Genomic DNA, 18,058 nt, shown 5'->3' with positions numbered 1-18,058 from the left:
AGTTAGAGATTTTATTGGTTAAGGACAGAGATACTAGGTTCTTCTCTAGGTCCTATGGCCTTAAAGCTGTAGGTACTTGGCTCAATTTACAGGGCCAGACATGAGTTACCTTCTATTGAATTTGCCTTAAGTCCAGTTAGGTAATTGTTGGTTACCTCTAGATATAAGTGTCACTATTGCACCTTTTAGAATATTTTAACATTCTAGTTATTATTGTGGTCCATTGGCATCACAGCTGGATAGGACTATTAATTGTGTCTTTTTTCCATTGGCAACTTGCATAATTCCATCTTTAATGTGTTATTGGGACATATTTGCAGTAATATTTGTCATCCAGTATCACTTCATCAGTTTAATATATTTCAGTCAATTTAATAAACTATCTGGGAGAATAGCATATATATTATTTTCTTACATTTTTTTGCCACATTGGCAAATTTCCCCATACATGGAAGAAACTCTATACTAACAACACCTCACAAACTCCAAACCAAGTTAGTCTTTATCTTTATATGCTATGGTGCCATTCGTGCATCATTAATATTTCAGATTTTCAGTTATTTCCTTTGACTAAGAAATAGTAAAAAATTCTAAAATGATTTTACTGAGTTCAGAATATGGTTGCAAATGTTTTAAAATATGGTCCCATGATATTTCATGGCAAATAATTTATTAATAGTTATTTACATATACAGTGCATTTAAGTAGAAATTTGTTTTATTTTTCAGAATTACTTTATTTTATTTTTGTTTTTTGAGACAAGGTTTCTCTGTGTAGCTTTCGCACATGCTCTGTAGACCATGCTGGCCTCGAACTCACAGAGATATGCCTGCCTCTGCCTCTGAATGCTGGGATTAAAGGCATGTGCCACCAATGCCCGGCTCAGAATTATTTTAATACACCAAGAATATCACTGATAGATTTTCAAAGTGTCAGTATACATAATAATAAAAATTAATGGTATCTTTCTGTTAGTGGCCTTGGAGAAGACTAGGAAATTGCCTGAAGGTGCCATATACTTTTCTAATTAGAGTGAATTACATTGAGGCATCCAAGAGGGGCTTATTCTAAAGAATTAAAATCTGTGTATCAACTCAAATTGGTGAAATATGTAGTGTTGTACATCGACCCCTCGGAATATCCTTATTCTGAAAGTGTACATGTTTTCTCTGACCCCCTCTTTACCATTCGTTGATCATGAGTGAAGATTCTCCCTCAGAGTACATATAAGTCAAAAGTCAATGCTTGATCCCACACTTAACAAGACTTTCAACTACCTTTCAAATAAGTCTGATGAAAACCACCATTTGTCTTCTGTGAAGACAATTGTGTTCTTCATTCTGGAAATCCAGTTCCTGTTTTCTAGCTATTCAGAGTCTAGAACTCCCTTCTCCAACTATAAAACAACAGACATAGCAACTCACTTTCTTCTTGAGAAGTTTAGTGATAATAATTTATGGATAGTGGGAACTGGTCTTTAACTTTTACATGTTTGTTTTTTAAACAATGTGTATAAAGGCTGAATCAGAATGGAATGTCTTAGAAAGTATTGATGCTCTTGTATGATAAAATTTTAAGGGTATAATAAGTTTTGTTAAATGAACATATTCTTCAAGTTCCATGATTTTATTATAAGATGTGCTCAAAAGTAGATTTTTAAAAATCCAACTTGGGGTGATACCTCTGACATCTTCACTGGGAGGGAGGGAAAATCTGCCATCTTTAAGAATAGCAGTAATGAGCAGTGTTTGACTGGTAAGTAGGCATTTTTAACCTGATATGGTGTAGCAAAGAAGCTTTTAAATTTATTGATCGATTTACTGATTAATGATTATTTTTTAAGGTAAACATGATTGAAAACCTTTATCAAGCTGGGAAAGCTACCTTCAATTAGCTGGGGGAAAATTATTTCTTTCTTTATTATTGCTAGTGTTTTCAAACAGAAAAATATAGTAGAAAAATCTCAATCTCATTCATAATATAACATTAAGTTAGCATATGGAAAAACATTCATATGTTCAAAGGACTCTGTTCTAAGCAAGTGGTAAATGCATTTATCTTCAGATAGAGGGAAATCAATTAGTCAATTGGGGGGAAAAGGAAAATTGCTTTAAATTATTCTCCTGAAATCATCATTGTGGGAATTGGTGGTTGTAATTTGCCACACAATGTCATTAAAAGCATTTTTAAAAGTGTCTTCATACTAAATGACTGAAGCTATGTGGAAATAGTGATGAAATAAGTTGTTGGTCTTAATTTCTTAAAACTAATTCATCTCAGTGTGACATGACAGCTCTCACCTCCAATCACATATGAGTCCTCACTCCTGTGGAAATCTCAGGAGTAGATAGGAATGAAAAAGGACAGGAAGTACACTTTAGTAGATCTGAAAAAACTTCTTAAGCATTTGAGGCTTTGGAATCTGGGATAGACATCAGAAAGGGTAGACCACTCACTTACAGACAGATTGATTTTAAGAAAATCTTAGACATGGTTGAGATAAATAGAACTGAGTGAGGAGGCAGAAGCCTAGAGCCTGGAAACATATATCTTCCGAAAGACTTAGAAGTGAATGTTTCTTGTTTTTTTTTTTTTTAATTTATTTCATACTAGAAGCAAGCAAGACTTGTCAAAGCTCAGGCCGAGACAGTTATGCCAATCCTACATTTGCACTACAGGATTTTATGAGAAATAATGCCTCCCTATATCATGAACAATTTGGGTTTTCCCCCCAGGTAAACGATAAAATAACTTGAATGCTTGCTAATATTTGAAGAAACATAGTGTTGATTCAGAATATGGAAGCATGGTCCTAGAATACGATGACCAAACTATTAGTTCTGATATGCAGCAAGGTATAGACTTTATCTCAAGATCTTAGCTCATACCACATAGTAATAATTATTGCTCCTCATTGCTACAACAAGTGATTATCACAGAAGTCTAAGGCATAATATGGTATTAAAAAAAGCAAAAGGTCCTGAGGCAAAATTTCCAGAAGAGTCAAATATATGAATTTAGTCTTTTGACAGTAATTATGTTGTGTAGAAATTAGATTCATGTCACCCATAGATTAAAAAACAAATAAACAAAAACCAAGATGGGTCTACAAGTGCAGCTATGTATTTTTACACCATATTGAGTCTTCCTTGCAGTAGTATCACAGTAATATTATACATTGTTATCAGATCAGCACAGAAGCTGGAGATTCTACCAGTTGCTTTTTTTGCGGTTTTAGTTCAGAAATGCAATTACTTATTTGTTCTTGATAGGAGGGAAAAATGGATGTGTGGTCAGGGTATGCTGTATGCATATATGAAAATTCCACACCAAATCCTATTAATGTGTGCAATTAACAGGTATTAACAAAGGGAGATGTTTAAAATAGTTTTATTATACAGATATGATTACTTCTTATTTTCCTTCAAAATTATTCATCTCATTATTACATAAGTACTTTAGAGTTCCCAGTACTTAAGAGCATAAAGTTACACAAATCTCCACTAAACATAATTAGGAGAGCACGTATATAAACATGAGAAGAGCATTTTGGAAACTACTAACATGTTTCTATTTCAAATCAAAGGAAGAAAAAATGACTTGGACATTCAATACATCAACTCACAACACATGGGCGAAGGCAGATGTATTAATACCAGAAGGTCTGAAGATATTTAAGGTATAAAAGTACAGTTTGGTTACAACTTACATTTTTACTTTGCTAATATATAATTTATCATCCTCTGTTAAATTTAAATTGGAAAGGTAGATGTGTATCTTTGGGGATAATACTTAGCTTTTCTTTTCTCTGCATTAGGTCCTTAACAAGCCAAGCTAACTGTGAGCAGAGGACCTACTAGTTCAGTGGTTCTCAACCCTCCTAACGTTGCAACGCTTTAACACAGTTCTTCATGTTGTGGTGATTCTAACCATAAAAATATTTTCATTGCTACTTCATAGCTGTCATCTTGCTTCTGTTACGTATAGCAATGTAAACATCTGTGTTATCAGATAGTCTTAGGTGACCCCTGTGAAAGGGTCACTCGACCTTAATATGGGTCACAACTCACAGGATGAGAACCACTGTGCTAGAGGCCCATTCTTACTCAGACCTGTTCATTCTCTGTATATTCTTGCTTAGTGCTTCCCAGCTCCCAGCATTGCTCGAGGCAAACATTTTTCTTCATGATGTAGATATTTAGTAAACTGCTGAAACTCAGGTGATGAAATTACTATCTATACCATTATACACATGAAACATTTCTATAAAGCTTGGTAGATGATCTCTTTGAAGAACTGATGAGATTCTTTCCTGTACATAGCATATAGGCTCATGTAAGAGAGTGAATAAGAAAGATAAGATTGACTGTATGTGTGACTTACAAGACTAGCTTCATTGTTTATGGTCTTACTGTGTTTATACACCTCTCCCCAAATACTGAGGTTAGCCATGTGGACTTTTAGAATTCCATATGCCTTAATCCTGGAATTTTTGAAGCATAGTATTTTTTATAACAGGCTTATGAGTTGAAGTTTATATTACACTCCTTTGGGTTAACATTTTGACACTAGCGTACCATTTTATAAGCTGATATTTACAACCTCTGAGGGATATATTCCCCAGTAAGTTTATTTTTCCACAAAGTGAAGTTGGCCTTGTGATTTTGCAAAAAAAAAGAGATAGAATAAAGTGAAATTTAAAGACAGCACATTTTGAAGTTATAAGATTCTATTGCAGAGGAGATGGAATGAAAATATGAATATGAAATGGCAGAGTGTGGAGATCAAAGTTTAAACTCGTCAGTTTTGAGACCTGAAATGAATCATATATCAGGTCTGTGGATGCTCTGAAAAGACATAGCTGCTGGCCTGATAATGTATGTACACATGTGCTATTGATTAAGGGAGACTGATATAACAGCATGCATACTTTTCTCATAACACAGGATTTGAATTGAATATTATCTTCTGAAGAAACACTTTAAATGTATTTCCCTTCTGACATTTGATCCAAAGTACCTTTTAAACAAGAAATATGTACTTTTTTGTCCTTGCAAAGGTGAAATCTAGGCAGAACCCTTAAACTGGGTGAGGCTGAATGTGGCCAATCTTCATTACGAATACTTTGACAGATCTTTTGTATGATGTTCAGTGATGTTCTATTTAAATGGTAACAGAGAAATTATCTTTTGCTATGTAACTTTTCCTGGTAAGAAAAACCCTACTTTCCCTGGAAAGTGGACCAGTGGCAGAACAGACCAGAATAAGAATTTCATCAAAGTAACTTGTCGGACCAGTAGTTATGGAACAGATCTACAGGGGTGTGGAGGAAAGCCATCTCACAGGAGTAAGGATATCTCAAAGCCAGCCTGCTCTATCACCAAAAGCCACGCCCAGCTGGGATGATAGCACACAGAAGCTTGAACTCTAGATCCTCTGCAAATGGCAGACAGATGGACAAGTCAGCCTCTTACAGGCAACTCTGTAGGTGGAAGAGCCTTTTCTTCCAGCAGCTGGTCACCGATTTTATAATCTCATAGGAGGAAGGTTTTATAATCTAGTGAATCTTGTGTTCGCTCTTCAGGCTTGTGAGGTTTACTTCCTGAGCCTTTTGAGCCTTCTTCCTCCCTCAAAAAGAGAATGCTTCAGTTCCAAAGACATTTCTGGATAAACTCTGTCAATACCTGTGAGTGTCCTGAACACTTGAAATGGAGCTAATGGGATTCAGAAATCGGATTCCGATCTGATTTCAATTCACTTAAATTACTCATAAGTGGCTACCGAGTTGGACAAAAGGAAATTGGTTGCCATATAGTGAGCTGTTTCTGCTACATCCTCTTTCAGTTCATTAACCATTGTTCTTAGTAAGACCTCAAGGACTCCTAATGCATTGACATTGTCCTGCATTTGACTGGCAGTGAAAGACTGGGTCCCTTACTAACATTGTATATCTCCAGAAAAGCCAGGAAATCAATTAGACGAAACAGGATCCACTGCCTTTAATTGGTGACATTTACTTATTGGAAAACTAGGTCTTGGCTGGAGGGTGGTGGCATATGCCTTTAATCCCAGCACTAGGGAGGCAGAGGCAGGCGGATCTCTGTGAGTTCTAGGCCTGCCTGGTCTACAGATCGAGGGCCAGGCTAGGCTCCAAAGCTACACAGAGAAATCCTGTTTCAAAAAAAAAAAAGAAAAGAAAAAGAAAAAAAAAAGAAAACTAGCTCTTTTCTGTGGTGTGATTTTTTTTAAGGGTGGTTCTTTTCAAATCCTTAATCTTATGCTATGTTTCTTTACCCTTTCCTGATATTTCCCTGCAGGTTTTAACGTGTTAATTATAGTAGTTTATAAAACAGACACAGTTAATAGCTCTATGAATTAATGACAATGTTTTTCCTTTTTTGAAAATAAAAGAAAGAATATTGTAAAAATGATACTCGAGTGATGAGTTTGCAGTAAAAGGATATCCAAGTGGCTACATGGATATTTAGTTCTTCTTTATTGGCTTTCCAGAAACCTTCATGAATCCTATGTGCTTATCATTGTCAGGAATGTAGATCGTATTTGTCAACCAATAATCAAATTTTGCCATCAGTTGCATTTGGCTGTGTTTTAAAAAGGTGTTTTCCTCAGTGACTGATCTCTGTGACCCTTCTTCAGGATTTCCTATATTTTTTTTTGTATTTTAAGAGTATACATCCATAAATTAATCATATTTTTCCATAAAGGTTGTTTTTGAAGGCACAGTTTTGAGACAGAGAAGCTTTATTGGGCTTGATCAGCTGTTGGTCTACACCTGTGGACAGACCCATTCCCAACAGCTTTGTTCTATAGATGAGTACACTTGTACAAGTGGCCAGTGCCTTACCCACTCTTCAGTGTGCAAGTCTGGAAAGGACTGCTCTAATGGGAATGATAAAGACTCGAAGGCTTCTGGTAAGTCACCTTTCTCTGGTTTCCTTTGCATGCTCTCATTTGTGACTGTGGGATTTTAAATGGCCTTTTCTATATTGGGGAAAATTCTAATTTCTTTGAGACAAAATGAAAGTGCTTTCTCACTCTGAAACTATTGGCATTTTTCCTTTGTTGGCATCTCTTGTTAATTTAATGCTTGGTGTATGCTACTAAAATTACTAACTATCTTTATTTTCTACATAAGTTGTGATGATTAGTGTTGTGTGTGTGTGTGTGCATGTGTTTGTGTGAGTATGTGAGTGTGCACATGTGTGTGCATGCACATATGTGTACTTTGATCAAAGAAGGAAAAGACTAAGAAATCGTGCTTGGTAACTTTCTTTATGAATTAGAAAAAGGATTGATGTAAATGACAATCCCAGTTCCCTTCTCCCACCCATCCTCCCCTACCAGCACCTCCCCAACTAAAACCTTACCTATCACATATCCTTTCTGCTCCCCCTGGATGTTGAGCCTTCCATAGGGTGTCATCAGAGTCTGTTGTATTCTTTGGGATAGGGCCTAGGCCCACCCCCATGTGTCTTGGCTCAGGGAGTATTCCTCTATATGGAACGGGTTCCCAAAGTCCACACCTATGCTAAGGATAAGTACTGAACTTCTACAGGAGGTTCTGTAGATTTCCGAAGTTTCCTCACAGAAACCCATGTTCCTGGGGGTATGGATCAGTCCCATACTGGTATTCCAGCTATCAGTCTGGGGAGCAAGAGTTCCCTGTTGCTCAGGTCAGCTATTTCTGTGGGTTTCACCAGCCTGGTTTGGACCCCTGTGCTCTTCACTCGTCCTTCTCTGAATCTGGGTTCCAGTTCAGTTTGGTGATTGGTTGTGAGTGTCTGCTTCTAGTTCCACAAGCTGCAGGATGAAGGCTATAGGATAGCATATAATTTAGTCATCAATCTCATTATCAGGGGAGGGCATTTAAGGTAACCTCTCCTCTTTTGCTTAGATTGTTAGTTGGTGCCATCTTTGTAGATCTCCAGACATTTCCCTAGCGCCTGATTTCTCTGTAAACCAAAAATGTATCCCTCTGTTATGATATCTCCATTCTTGTTATCTATTCTTCCCCTGACTCAACCTTTCTGCTCCCTCATGTCCTCTGCATCCCTCTTCTTCTCCCCTTCTCATTCTCCTAGCTCACTCCCCTCTCTTCCCATGTTCCCAATTTGCTCAGCAGATCTTGACCCTTTCTCCTTCTCCAGGGGACCATGTATGTCTCTCTTAGGGTCCTCCTTGTTTATTAGCTTCTCTGGCAGTGTGGATTGTAGGCTGGTAATCCTTTACTCTATGTCTAAAATCCACATATGAGTGAGTACATACCATGTTTGTCTTTTTGTGATTGGGTTACTTCACTCAGAATGGTTTCTTCTAGTTCCATCAATTTTCCTGCAAATTTCAAGATTCCATTGGTTTTTTTTCCCGGAGTAGTACTCCATTGTGTAAATGTACCACATTTTCTCTATCCATTTTTTGGTTGAGGAGCATCAAGGCTGCTTCTAGTTTCTGGCTATTACAAATAGTGCTGCGATGAACATCATTGAACAGATGTCCTTATTGTATGAATGTGCTTCTTTTGGAAAGAGTGCAATTGCTGGTAGACTGATTCTTGTGGTAGACTGATTCTCATTTTTTTGAGGAGTCACCATACTGATTTCCAAAGTGGCTGTACAAGTTGGCACTCCCACCAGCAGTGGAGGAGTGTTCCCCTTTCTCCACATCCTCTCCAGCATGAACTGTCATTGGTGTTTTTGATTTTGGCCATTCTGACAGGAGTAAGATGGTATCTCAGAGTTGTTTTGATTTGCATTTCCCTGATGGCTAAGGATGTTGAGCACTTTCTTATGTGTCTTTCAGCCATTTTAGATTCCTCTATTGAGAATTGTCTATTTAGTTCTGTACCCCACTTTTTAATCGGATTGTTTGGTGTTTTGGAGACTAGCTTATTGAGTTCTTTGTATATTTTGGAGATCATCCCTCTGTCAGATGTGGGGATGGTGAATATCTTTTCCCAGTCTGTGGGCTGCCATTTTGTCTGTCAAAATGCATCAAAGACCTCAACATAAATCCAGTTACACTGAACCTATTACAAGACAAAGTGGAAAATACACTTGAATTAATTGGTATAGGAGACCGATTCCTGAACATTACACCAATAGCACAGACACTGAGATCAACAATTGATAAATGGGAACTCCTGAAACTGAGAAGCTTCTGTAAGGCAAAGAAAGTACACATTTCTAAGAGCTTCTATTATTTTTAATTTCAAATACTGAGAGAAAATATGTTCCTTTTTCAATTGTTCATTTGGAAGCTTGTCTCCTAATAATTTTGTACAATTTTGTCAATTAAAATTTCACAAATTAAGTGTCTGTCATTTTTTTTCTAATGCAATCAATCTCAGAATAGTTCTATCAGTTCATTTAGGTGAATGGAGGGACAGATTATCTGTGCCAATCAGCAACTTCTGCTATTTACTTGCCTTAATTTTCCAAACACTCTAAGCTCACTTGTCCAATATAAAATTGTGTGCTTAGTTGAGAGCTACTTGATAGTGATATAACATAAATATATACTTATATTATGCTTGTCTCATATATATATATATATATATATATATATATTCATATATGTTGATGCCTAACTGACTATCTCATGTTAACATTTTTCTGGCTCCTTTGGTGGCTAATCTTCTTTGTCAACTTGGCTTCATTTGGAATCACATAAGAGATTGGTGAGGTTAACCTGTGAAGGTGTTACCATACCCGGTAAACTGAGGGCCAAGAATCACCTTGGATGTGAATGGCACCAACTCATGGGAAGAGGGAGGAGTGATAGAATAAAAAAGAAAACCAAGTAACTATCATAGTCTCCTCCTCTGTGGATGTGTGAGACAGGAAGGAGACTATCTAACTAGTCCCTGTGGCATGCTCTTCTGGCTAGTATATGGGACTAAGCAGCCATCTGAAACCTTCTGAAATTATGAGTCAAAATAATACTTTCCTTTTTATTTTCATCAGGTATTTTGTCATAGTGACAGTAAAACTAATAGAATTACACTTGCTCTGGGGAAGCTATTTACAGTGAATTAGGAGCATTGTTTTAAGTTCAGTGTTTCCATCACTGAAGTATAATATTTTTTGTGCACATGAATACATGTTCATAGAAAAGGAGAAGTTGTCCTTACTTTTTAAAAATGTAATTGAAACATTTTACACTTATTTTAAGTTTCTGTTTCATAAGTTTGAGTTATATTCAAATTTTAAAAATAAAATTCTAGGATTATAACAGAAGTAAAATGCCTTTATATGCTTTTAAATATGTACATACACTTTCCCTTTCTTCTGTTCTTTCTTTCTTTCTTTCTTTCTTTCTTTCTTTCTTCCTTCCTTCCTTTCTTTCGTGTGTGTGTGTGTGTGTGTGGTGTTTGAGTACATATATTCATGCAGGAGGGAGAGAAAAGAGGTTGAAGTCTGGTGTCTCCCTCTGTTGCTATACTCCATATGAGACATCTCTCAGTGAACCCAAATCTCATTTATTTGGTTGCACTAGCTGGCCAACAACCTCAAGGATCCACCTGTCTCCACCTCCCCAGGCTTGGGATTACAGGTGCACAGTGTCACACCTAATTTTGTACATGATGCTGGGATCTGAATTCAGGTCCCATCTCCCTCAGCATGGTGTATGTAATTTGTGCAGCTGCAGAAATATTTATGATATCCCAGAAACTTTGTAAATACTAATTTATGGTGATTTCCAGTTGATAATCTATACACAGTGTGACTTTCTGGAAAGACATCCTTACATAGATGCTCTTTAGAGCCATTGCTTTCAGGTGCTTTTTAAGTGAAAGTGCATACTAAGCTTGTACTCAGTGGATTGTCAAAGGCAAGTGAATGGAAAGCATCACTGGGCTTGCTGGTATTTTGCTTTTGTCCTGAACTTTGTGGACTTTGACAGCAGATTCACCTTGCACCTGGATCACAGCGACAAAATGTGGGCCCTATACCAGCCCTACAGAAACAAATGCTGCAGTTTAACATGGCCCCCAATAATTCATCTGCGTGTTGAGCTTTGTGAACCACCTTGAGAAAGAGGATTCTAAAAATGAAGACAGCTCTGGGTATAAACAGATGGCATATTAAAACTCACGTAAAAACTAAAGGCAAAGTAATTTGTGGCCTCCAACAATAGAGACCACTAGGCACTCATTATTTCACTTAAAAACTCCATTATAATACAAAAGCAGGGTTTTGACATTTACTATGATCTTGTATAAAGTAAACAAAGTTACTATCCAAATATATTTGTGTCACCATGTTCATTGCCACTTTCTGCACAATAGACAAAATAAAACAATGTAATCCACTGCCAGTATAAAAATAGATTAAAAGTAATTCGAGACTTATATAAAGTTTATGGAGGAATAGAAACACAGGAACATCTAGTGTGTGTAACACGAATGACTGTGGAGTGAAATGACTGGCTAAGGAGCATACTCTGTGATTACACCTGTATGGAAATATGTCAAGCAACGGAAAGACAGTGTTTAAAGGGGGTGAGGACAAGGACACAGATGATCCAATTACAGAATGGTCACTACCCTCAATGATAAGGAAGATGTGAAATTCACTAAAGCAATAATGAGAACAGATTTAAGTGTTACTATCGGTCATACAATGTCACAAATGATGTGATACCCACCTTTCTTATCATAAGCATTTTACAATGTGCATATAGCAATCTCTGTGTTGCATATCTTTAAATATTTAAATTTATTCATCAATTATGCATCAATACACTTGGCATGCATATTTAAGTATAGTATCATATGGACACAGGAAGAGGATTTTATTGTGACAGATGAGAAAAAATCTGGATCATTTATCTTCTTCCCTCTCCCTTTCCTTTCTCCTACCACTTTCTCTCCTTTTTCTCTTTCCTTCATTTCCCCTTCATTGTCGTGTCACCCTCTCTTCCATTTACAGTGAATATTTTAGATATTTCTATCAAAATGATTAAAATAGGATGTTTGTCAAGCATACCCTAAGACAGTCACCATATTCCTATGTAAGAAGCTGTCACATAAAAATGTATCTAATATTGAGATAGATAAAACTTGGATATGCTGTGCAAAGTGAAATAAGTCAGACACAGAGGAATCAATGTTACATGATTCCATTTTGATGAGGCTCCTAGACCTGTGAGATTCATAGACATAGAAAGCAGAACAGTCATTACCAAGCTGGGGTGGAGAAGAGACAGTTGAAGTTACTGTTGAATGGACATGAAGCCATGGCTTCAGAAGGTGGTAAGCTCTGCAGATGTGTGGCAGTTGCCACATAAATAATGCCTCCTAATTTTGTAGGTGAAAATTATAAAGAAAGTAGGTTGTCAAATATATTTTATACAATCTTTTCTACTGTGTTCTCAAAATGATAAGAGGGTAGACATGTCTGTGTTGAAAACAAAATAATAGGGGGAGTTTGGTTGGGGGGAATTTTTTTGTTTCAGTTGTAGGGTATTTGAAATCTTGTAGAATGCTAATACACCTGCTTCTAATTCTATGTCTGTGGCAGGAGAATGGTAATTTGAGGTGGACCTGTGCTACCTAATAAACACATTAATAGAATGCTAATATGAATTGTAAATATTTGGGGAGTTAAACATATAAAACTTAAGTGAAAGACATGGAGATCAAGGATATTGAGCAATGCATTTTGTTTTACTATTGCACTGTCTCTAGAGTTTTTTTTTTCAACTTTAAAATATTTGTGGATACTGAGATGATCTTGTGATAGAGAGTATGCTGTACTCAACTGTATGTGAGGTTAGAGCTGTGGTCACTGTGGGTTTCACAAATATCAATCTCATATTTACGATCTACCCTTATTAGAACCCAATATACAGTCACTAAATAAGATGTTCCCATCAGCTCCCATAGAAGATTTTCTCATATAGCATTAAGAACTGACACAAAAGATTCATAAATATTTTACTTTTATGAGTCACATCCTCATGACTGAAATTCATTTTTGCCTATATTATACTACAGTTAAATATTTATGAGAAAGCTTCATCAACACCTGAAAACATTACCTTAACAAATTAACAAGGAGAGAAATTTCTTTGAAACTGTGATTATAACATGTTTATAGCAAGGTGAAAGTGACCAGATAATCAAAATTACTTTATTTTATGGCAGAGATACATTATTTAAGTTTTACACATGTATAGCGTTTGTCCCACTTATGGCAAATTGTCATTATATCTTTGACCTTAGTTTTTTTTTTCCTGATATTTACTACTTCGCCAAAACTTGTTGAAATATTTAGTGGATACATTATTAATATAAAACTTCAATATAAGGGAGTACAATTAGATTTTCATACTATACAGCAGGTAAGGTGTAAAATATTTATTTTGTAAAAAATCATTCCTTGTAAATGCACCATAAAAAATGTCATCAATGAAAACACCTGAGTGGTTCACTATGTTTTCACAGAGATTATACAATGTTTCCTTCCCAAATCTTTATGGTGATAGATTTTACAAATTTATTTTAATTTCCAAAGAATAGTGAATGTTTATTGTTCTGTGGAAAGCATAATATTAGACATTAATTTTTATTTTTTATGTCTTTTTTAGACATTACTTTTTACTTATGCATTTATTTTGTTTGGGTGTGGTCTATGTATATGTGTTGTGTGCGTGCAGATGCTTGGGGATGCGTGGAAACTAGAGGTTCGTATACTGTTTTTCTCTATTGCTGTCTACCTTGTTTCCTTGTTTTGTTTGTCTAAAATCTTAATTCAAGAGAAATTGTAGCATTGATGTCCAGATGGAATCTTGAAGACATGTTGTTGAGGTGCTCAGGCTTTTTCTATCAGCATCCTGATCCTATTATTCACAAAATGCTACTCTTTTTTGAGTACAGTGTTTCTTCCCTGAATCTGGAATTCCCAGACTGGCCAGTCAGCTCCATGGATCTGCCTTCTTCCACCTGACTAGGGCTGCAATTGCAGAGGCATGCAGCCATTTTCATGTGGGCTGGGATCCAAACTAAAGCCCTCATGCTTGCATCACAGCACAGTACCCCTGAGCCATCTCACTAGTCTGACTTTTTGGCTGATAAAACATTTTGATGAAAAAAGACATGACTCCAAATTTTGTTCTGTAGATGATTTCAACATTTACAAAAATCATCATTTTTATCTTGATGTTTTGCACCTTTTTAGTTGCCCAAAGGTTTGGAGATGCAGAGATCATGCAACACACTCCATTTTGCACACATTGCCCTGAGAGTAGTTAGTACGATTGCATCTGTGGCAGCCAGCTGCTACACCAAGAAGAATTATTTACATGGACCTTCTTCCTTTGGGCAATAATATGTAACATATAGTCCCCAAATTAGGTAATATTGAGCATAATACCCAATTAGGGAAAGTAAGGCGGAAAACAAGAGGTATTAATTATTATGTTCAGAAGGCAGGGAAATAATGGAGGCAGTTCTGAACCAAGCCAGAAATGTTGTCACTTTGTACTAGAGGATTTTTACTTTAGAGGAAGTATTTCTATGAATTGGGAGATCTCTCGGGAATAAGTGGAAAGGCTCAGGCCACAGCCAAGACTTTAGGACTTCAGGACACAATTTGGAGATGAAGTATATAGTTTATGTCTTATTTTTACACTTTGCTTCCTGACTTAAAAGAGATGTGAGTTGGTCTACAGTTAGCTAAGCTCACAGATTTTAACCAAAGAACATTTTGTGAATGGCCAAGGAGGAGACAGCCATAGGTAGTTTATAGGTCTTTATGATTGTGTCAATCACAGAATAGACTCCCTTTGGGGGAGTTACTTTTTATCAATAACCACAACTTCTAAACTGCGTGTCCAGAGTCCCAGAAAGGAAAGATTATCTAGGAGGAATAGGTTTCAGCTGAGGGAGGGAGTGAACTCCATTCCTGTGTTACAGTAGTTCATGACAGTTTTGTTTTGTGTGTTTGTTTTTAATTCTTGGTAGTTGATTGGTCTTTATTTAGAGAAAATTCTTTTAAAAAGTGAAAATATCTGCTGGTAAAGACAAATCCATCATCATGTATTCATGTTTCCTTCTCCACACATTACAGCAAGGCACCTCACCTGGGACTTCGAGTCTGGCTTCTGTGGCTGGGAACCATTTCTCACAGGAGACTCCCACTGGGAGGTGGGGGAAGGGCTGAGCCTTGGAGAACACCAATTTCCTGAGGCTGGTGGCACAGAGAGCAAAAACCATGGTAAGGCTTTTGCTTCTTTTAAAGGGGTTTTCATTCATGTTGAGATGCTGATGCGGTGCAGTTTTGTTCTAAATACAGACTAAATGGAGCTTTGGTTTGTCTTACCTTAACCCCTCCTGGCCTGATTAGTAATTAGTAGCTAATTGTTATGTCCTGAAAGGAGCAGTCTTGTGACAACTGTCAATTTATTGTTGTATTTTTTTAAAAAAATATTATAGTGATGATGTAAAGAGGGAGATAAGATTTCTGATGAATTTACAGTAGGCTTGCTTCCTTCCTTTAAACATTCCAAGTCTTGCAAAACAGGAAGAAAAAACAGTCTCATGTTCTATCTGGAAACAGAGAACAAGGATTCAGCAGTATCTATAAAACCTGAAAATACTTTAGACTATATACTACAAAACATCATTACAACTTTTACATATCATTGTAAAGTCAAGGAACCAAAACTACCAGCAATATTCTAAAAATGCTCTGTGATACTCTCAGGCACTCATAATGGCTTTGCTCCCTAGTTCTTTGTTTTGTTTACATTTCTATGGCATGACACACACACACCTAATATTACATTAACTTTGTAATCATACAGTTGGGAGTCTAGATCATTTTCATACTCACTGGGCACCATAGTACTTCTCCTTTGAGATCTATAAAGAAGAATGCTAAACACAAATCTTATTGGTCTAGTAAGCCTTTTAATATTCTGTCCATGGTGACTTAAGTTTAAAGTTTGAAATAGATATGAGTACCGATTTTCTTTGTTAGCTGTTATGTATTGTTCCTTTTTCAGTACCCAAGGCAATAGAATGGATCAGAGCTAGGTGTATGGTGGGAGAAGCTATGGTCTCTGTATTTGACGCTGGCAGAGCCTGGTAGTTAATATGTCAAGCAAGGGATAGCAGTCATATATGCTGAAAGTTGTAAGGGCTGGAGCATGGGATTAAAGAGAGGTGGAGGAGCTTAACTGAGAATGAGTACGGCATTTCTGAAGGGAAACAAGGAGCCAAGGAAGAAGACAGAAGGATCTGTAAGGAGGCAGCAAATCAAGGAAGGGTACAAGAGACAGGCTTCAACTGGGAAAACGTCATGAAGGGGGATGAGACTATTGTTAGGATTTCTATTTGAGACATTCATCTGATTATACATGACAAAAGAGAGAAAATGAGAGAATATTCAGGGCTTTGAAATTTGTAGAGGATAATAGAAAGCCAATTGAAGACTACGATGAAACATATTTGCTGCAGAAGGCTATCTGGATGAAATCTGGGGACAGGATATGTAGTATCAGTGGCAGAACATGAGGGCCTGAGCAGAAGCTGAGATTTCCAAAGGGAATCTGTGCACAGCTATGTTGTGGTTTGATGTGACTTCATCATGACCAGGGGTTGTGAGACTGCACTATCCAGGGCTGTGCTATGGCAATTATATTGTATAAAAGTACTTCAGCTTTGTTAGCTACAATATAGGGAAAATAAAGTCCTCCCATATTTACTCATGAAAGATTTCTGAGACATTAAATAGGAATTATGCTTTGCTGATGTTTTGATTTGTTTGTTTGTTTCATGTAGTAAGAGCTCAAATGGCTGTTCAAACAGGGATTCTGGGAAAACACCAGTGTTGGATCTCAGTACTAGTATCATTGAATATTTGTGGTGGTGGTGTAGTTGTGGTTTTTTGTTTGTTTGTTTGTTTTGTTTTTCTCTTTGGATGCCTACTACCCAGCTCCCAAATAAATACATGAGACTTATTCTTACTTATGAATACCCAGCCTTGGTTTGGCTTGTTTCTAGCCATTTTTCTCACTTAAATTAACCCATTTCTCTTCTTCATTTTGTCTCTGGACTTTTTACCTTTCTTTATTCTATATATCTTTCTTTACTTTTTACTTGTGGCAGGCTGTGTGGCTGGGTGACTGGCCTCTGGTGTTCTCCTCTTATTGCCTCTTAGTCTTTTCCTCAAGCCTAGATTTTTCCTATTTATTCTCTCTGCCTGGGAGCCCTGCCTATTTTTCTGTCCTGCCAAACTATTGGCCATTAAGCTTTTTATTAGACCAATCAGTTGTTTTGACAGGCAAAATAACACAGTTTTACAGAAGTAAACAAATGTAACATGAAAGAATGCAACACATTAAACAAATACTCCACAACATAAATGAATGTAACACATTTCAAACTAATATTCCACAACATAGTAGCACTAAAACAAGTATAGGTGAGGTGAGGTGTGTGTGTGTGTGATGCACTTGTATAGGTTAGGTGTCAGAGGACAACTTTTGGGAATCAGTTCTTTCTTTGTGCCATGAATCAGTTACTCAGGAATCCTATTCAGGTCTGGGGCAGCAAGTTCCATTACCCACTGAGCCACCTAATCTGACCCAGTAGTATTTTTAAATCAGAGGTGAGGAGAAGGAGAACCAGGATGAGGAAGAGGAATAAGGCAAATAAATGGAAGTTTCCATGGGAACAGGGTGGAGTCCCATTACAATGCCTCAGTGCTCTAACCCAGTTTTGGTTTTGAAGCTTTAATTTTTTTTAAGTTACAGCTTTTAAAACTAATTGCCACTGTTTCATCACACACATGCACATAACTATGTATAGTTTTGCAAAAAGCAGAGTGCCTGATGCTGTACTGTGTGGGTATTTAGGTGTGGTTTTGTAGTAGACTACTGGTCTTCTTTTTCTTCTCTTTCCTTGTTTGCTCTTTGCCCATTCTTAACTGCTCTGTTAAAACCTCAACCAGGCTGCTCATAGGTCACCTCCCCCTTTGTGTATGTTCGCCAAATCATACACAGATCACAGATGTATACATAGTGTTTGTAT

General features: G+C 36.8%; 1 protein-coding gene across 1 annotated transcript in view; it reads left to right on the top strand.

Annotated features, from left to right (window-relative positions):
* Positions 1 to 18,058, top strand: part of Malrd1 (MAM and LDL receptor class A domain containing 1) — a 608,177-nt gene that overhangs the window by 71,841 nt on the left and 518,278 nt on the right. The window contains exons 8-10 of the mRNA XM_035442808.1: positions 3,587 to 3,679; positions 6,726 to 6,933; positions 15,093 to 15,239. Coding sequence (XP_035298699.1) covers positions 3,587 to 3,679; positions 6,726 to 6,933; positions 15,093 to 15,239 — 448 coding nt within the window. The remainder of the gene's footprint in view (positions 1 to 3,586; positions 3,680 to 6,725; positions 6,934 to 15,092; positions 15,240 to 18,058) is intronic.

Source organism: Cricetulus griseus, chromosome 3 (genome assembly GCF_003668045.3).
Source record: "Cricetulus griseus strain 17A/GY chromosome 3, alternate assembly CriGri-PICRH-1.0, whole genome shotgun sequence".
Lineage (NCBI taxonomy): Eukaryota > Metazoa > Chordata > Mammalia > Rodentia > Cricetidae > Cricetulus > Cricetulus griseus.
The sequence above is the reverse complement of the archived record's forward strand: the minus strand, read 5'-3'. Positions and strand labels throughout refer to the sequence as shown.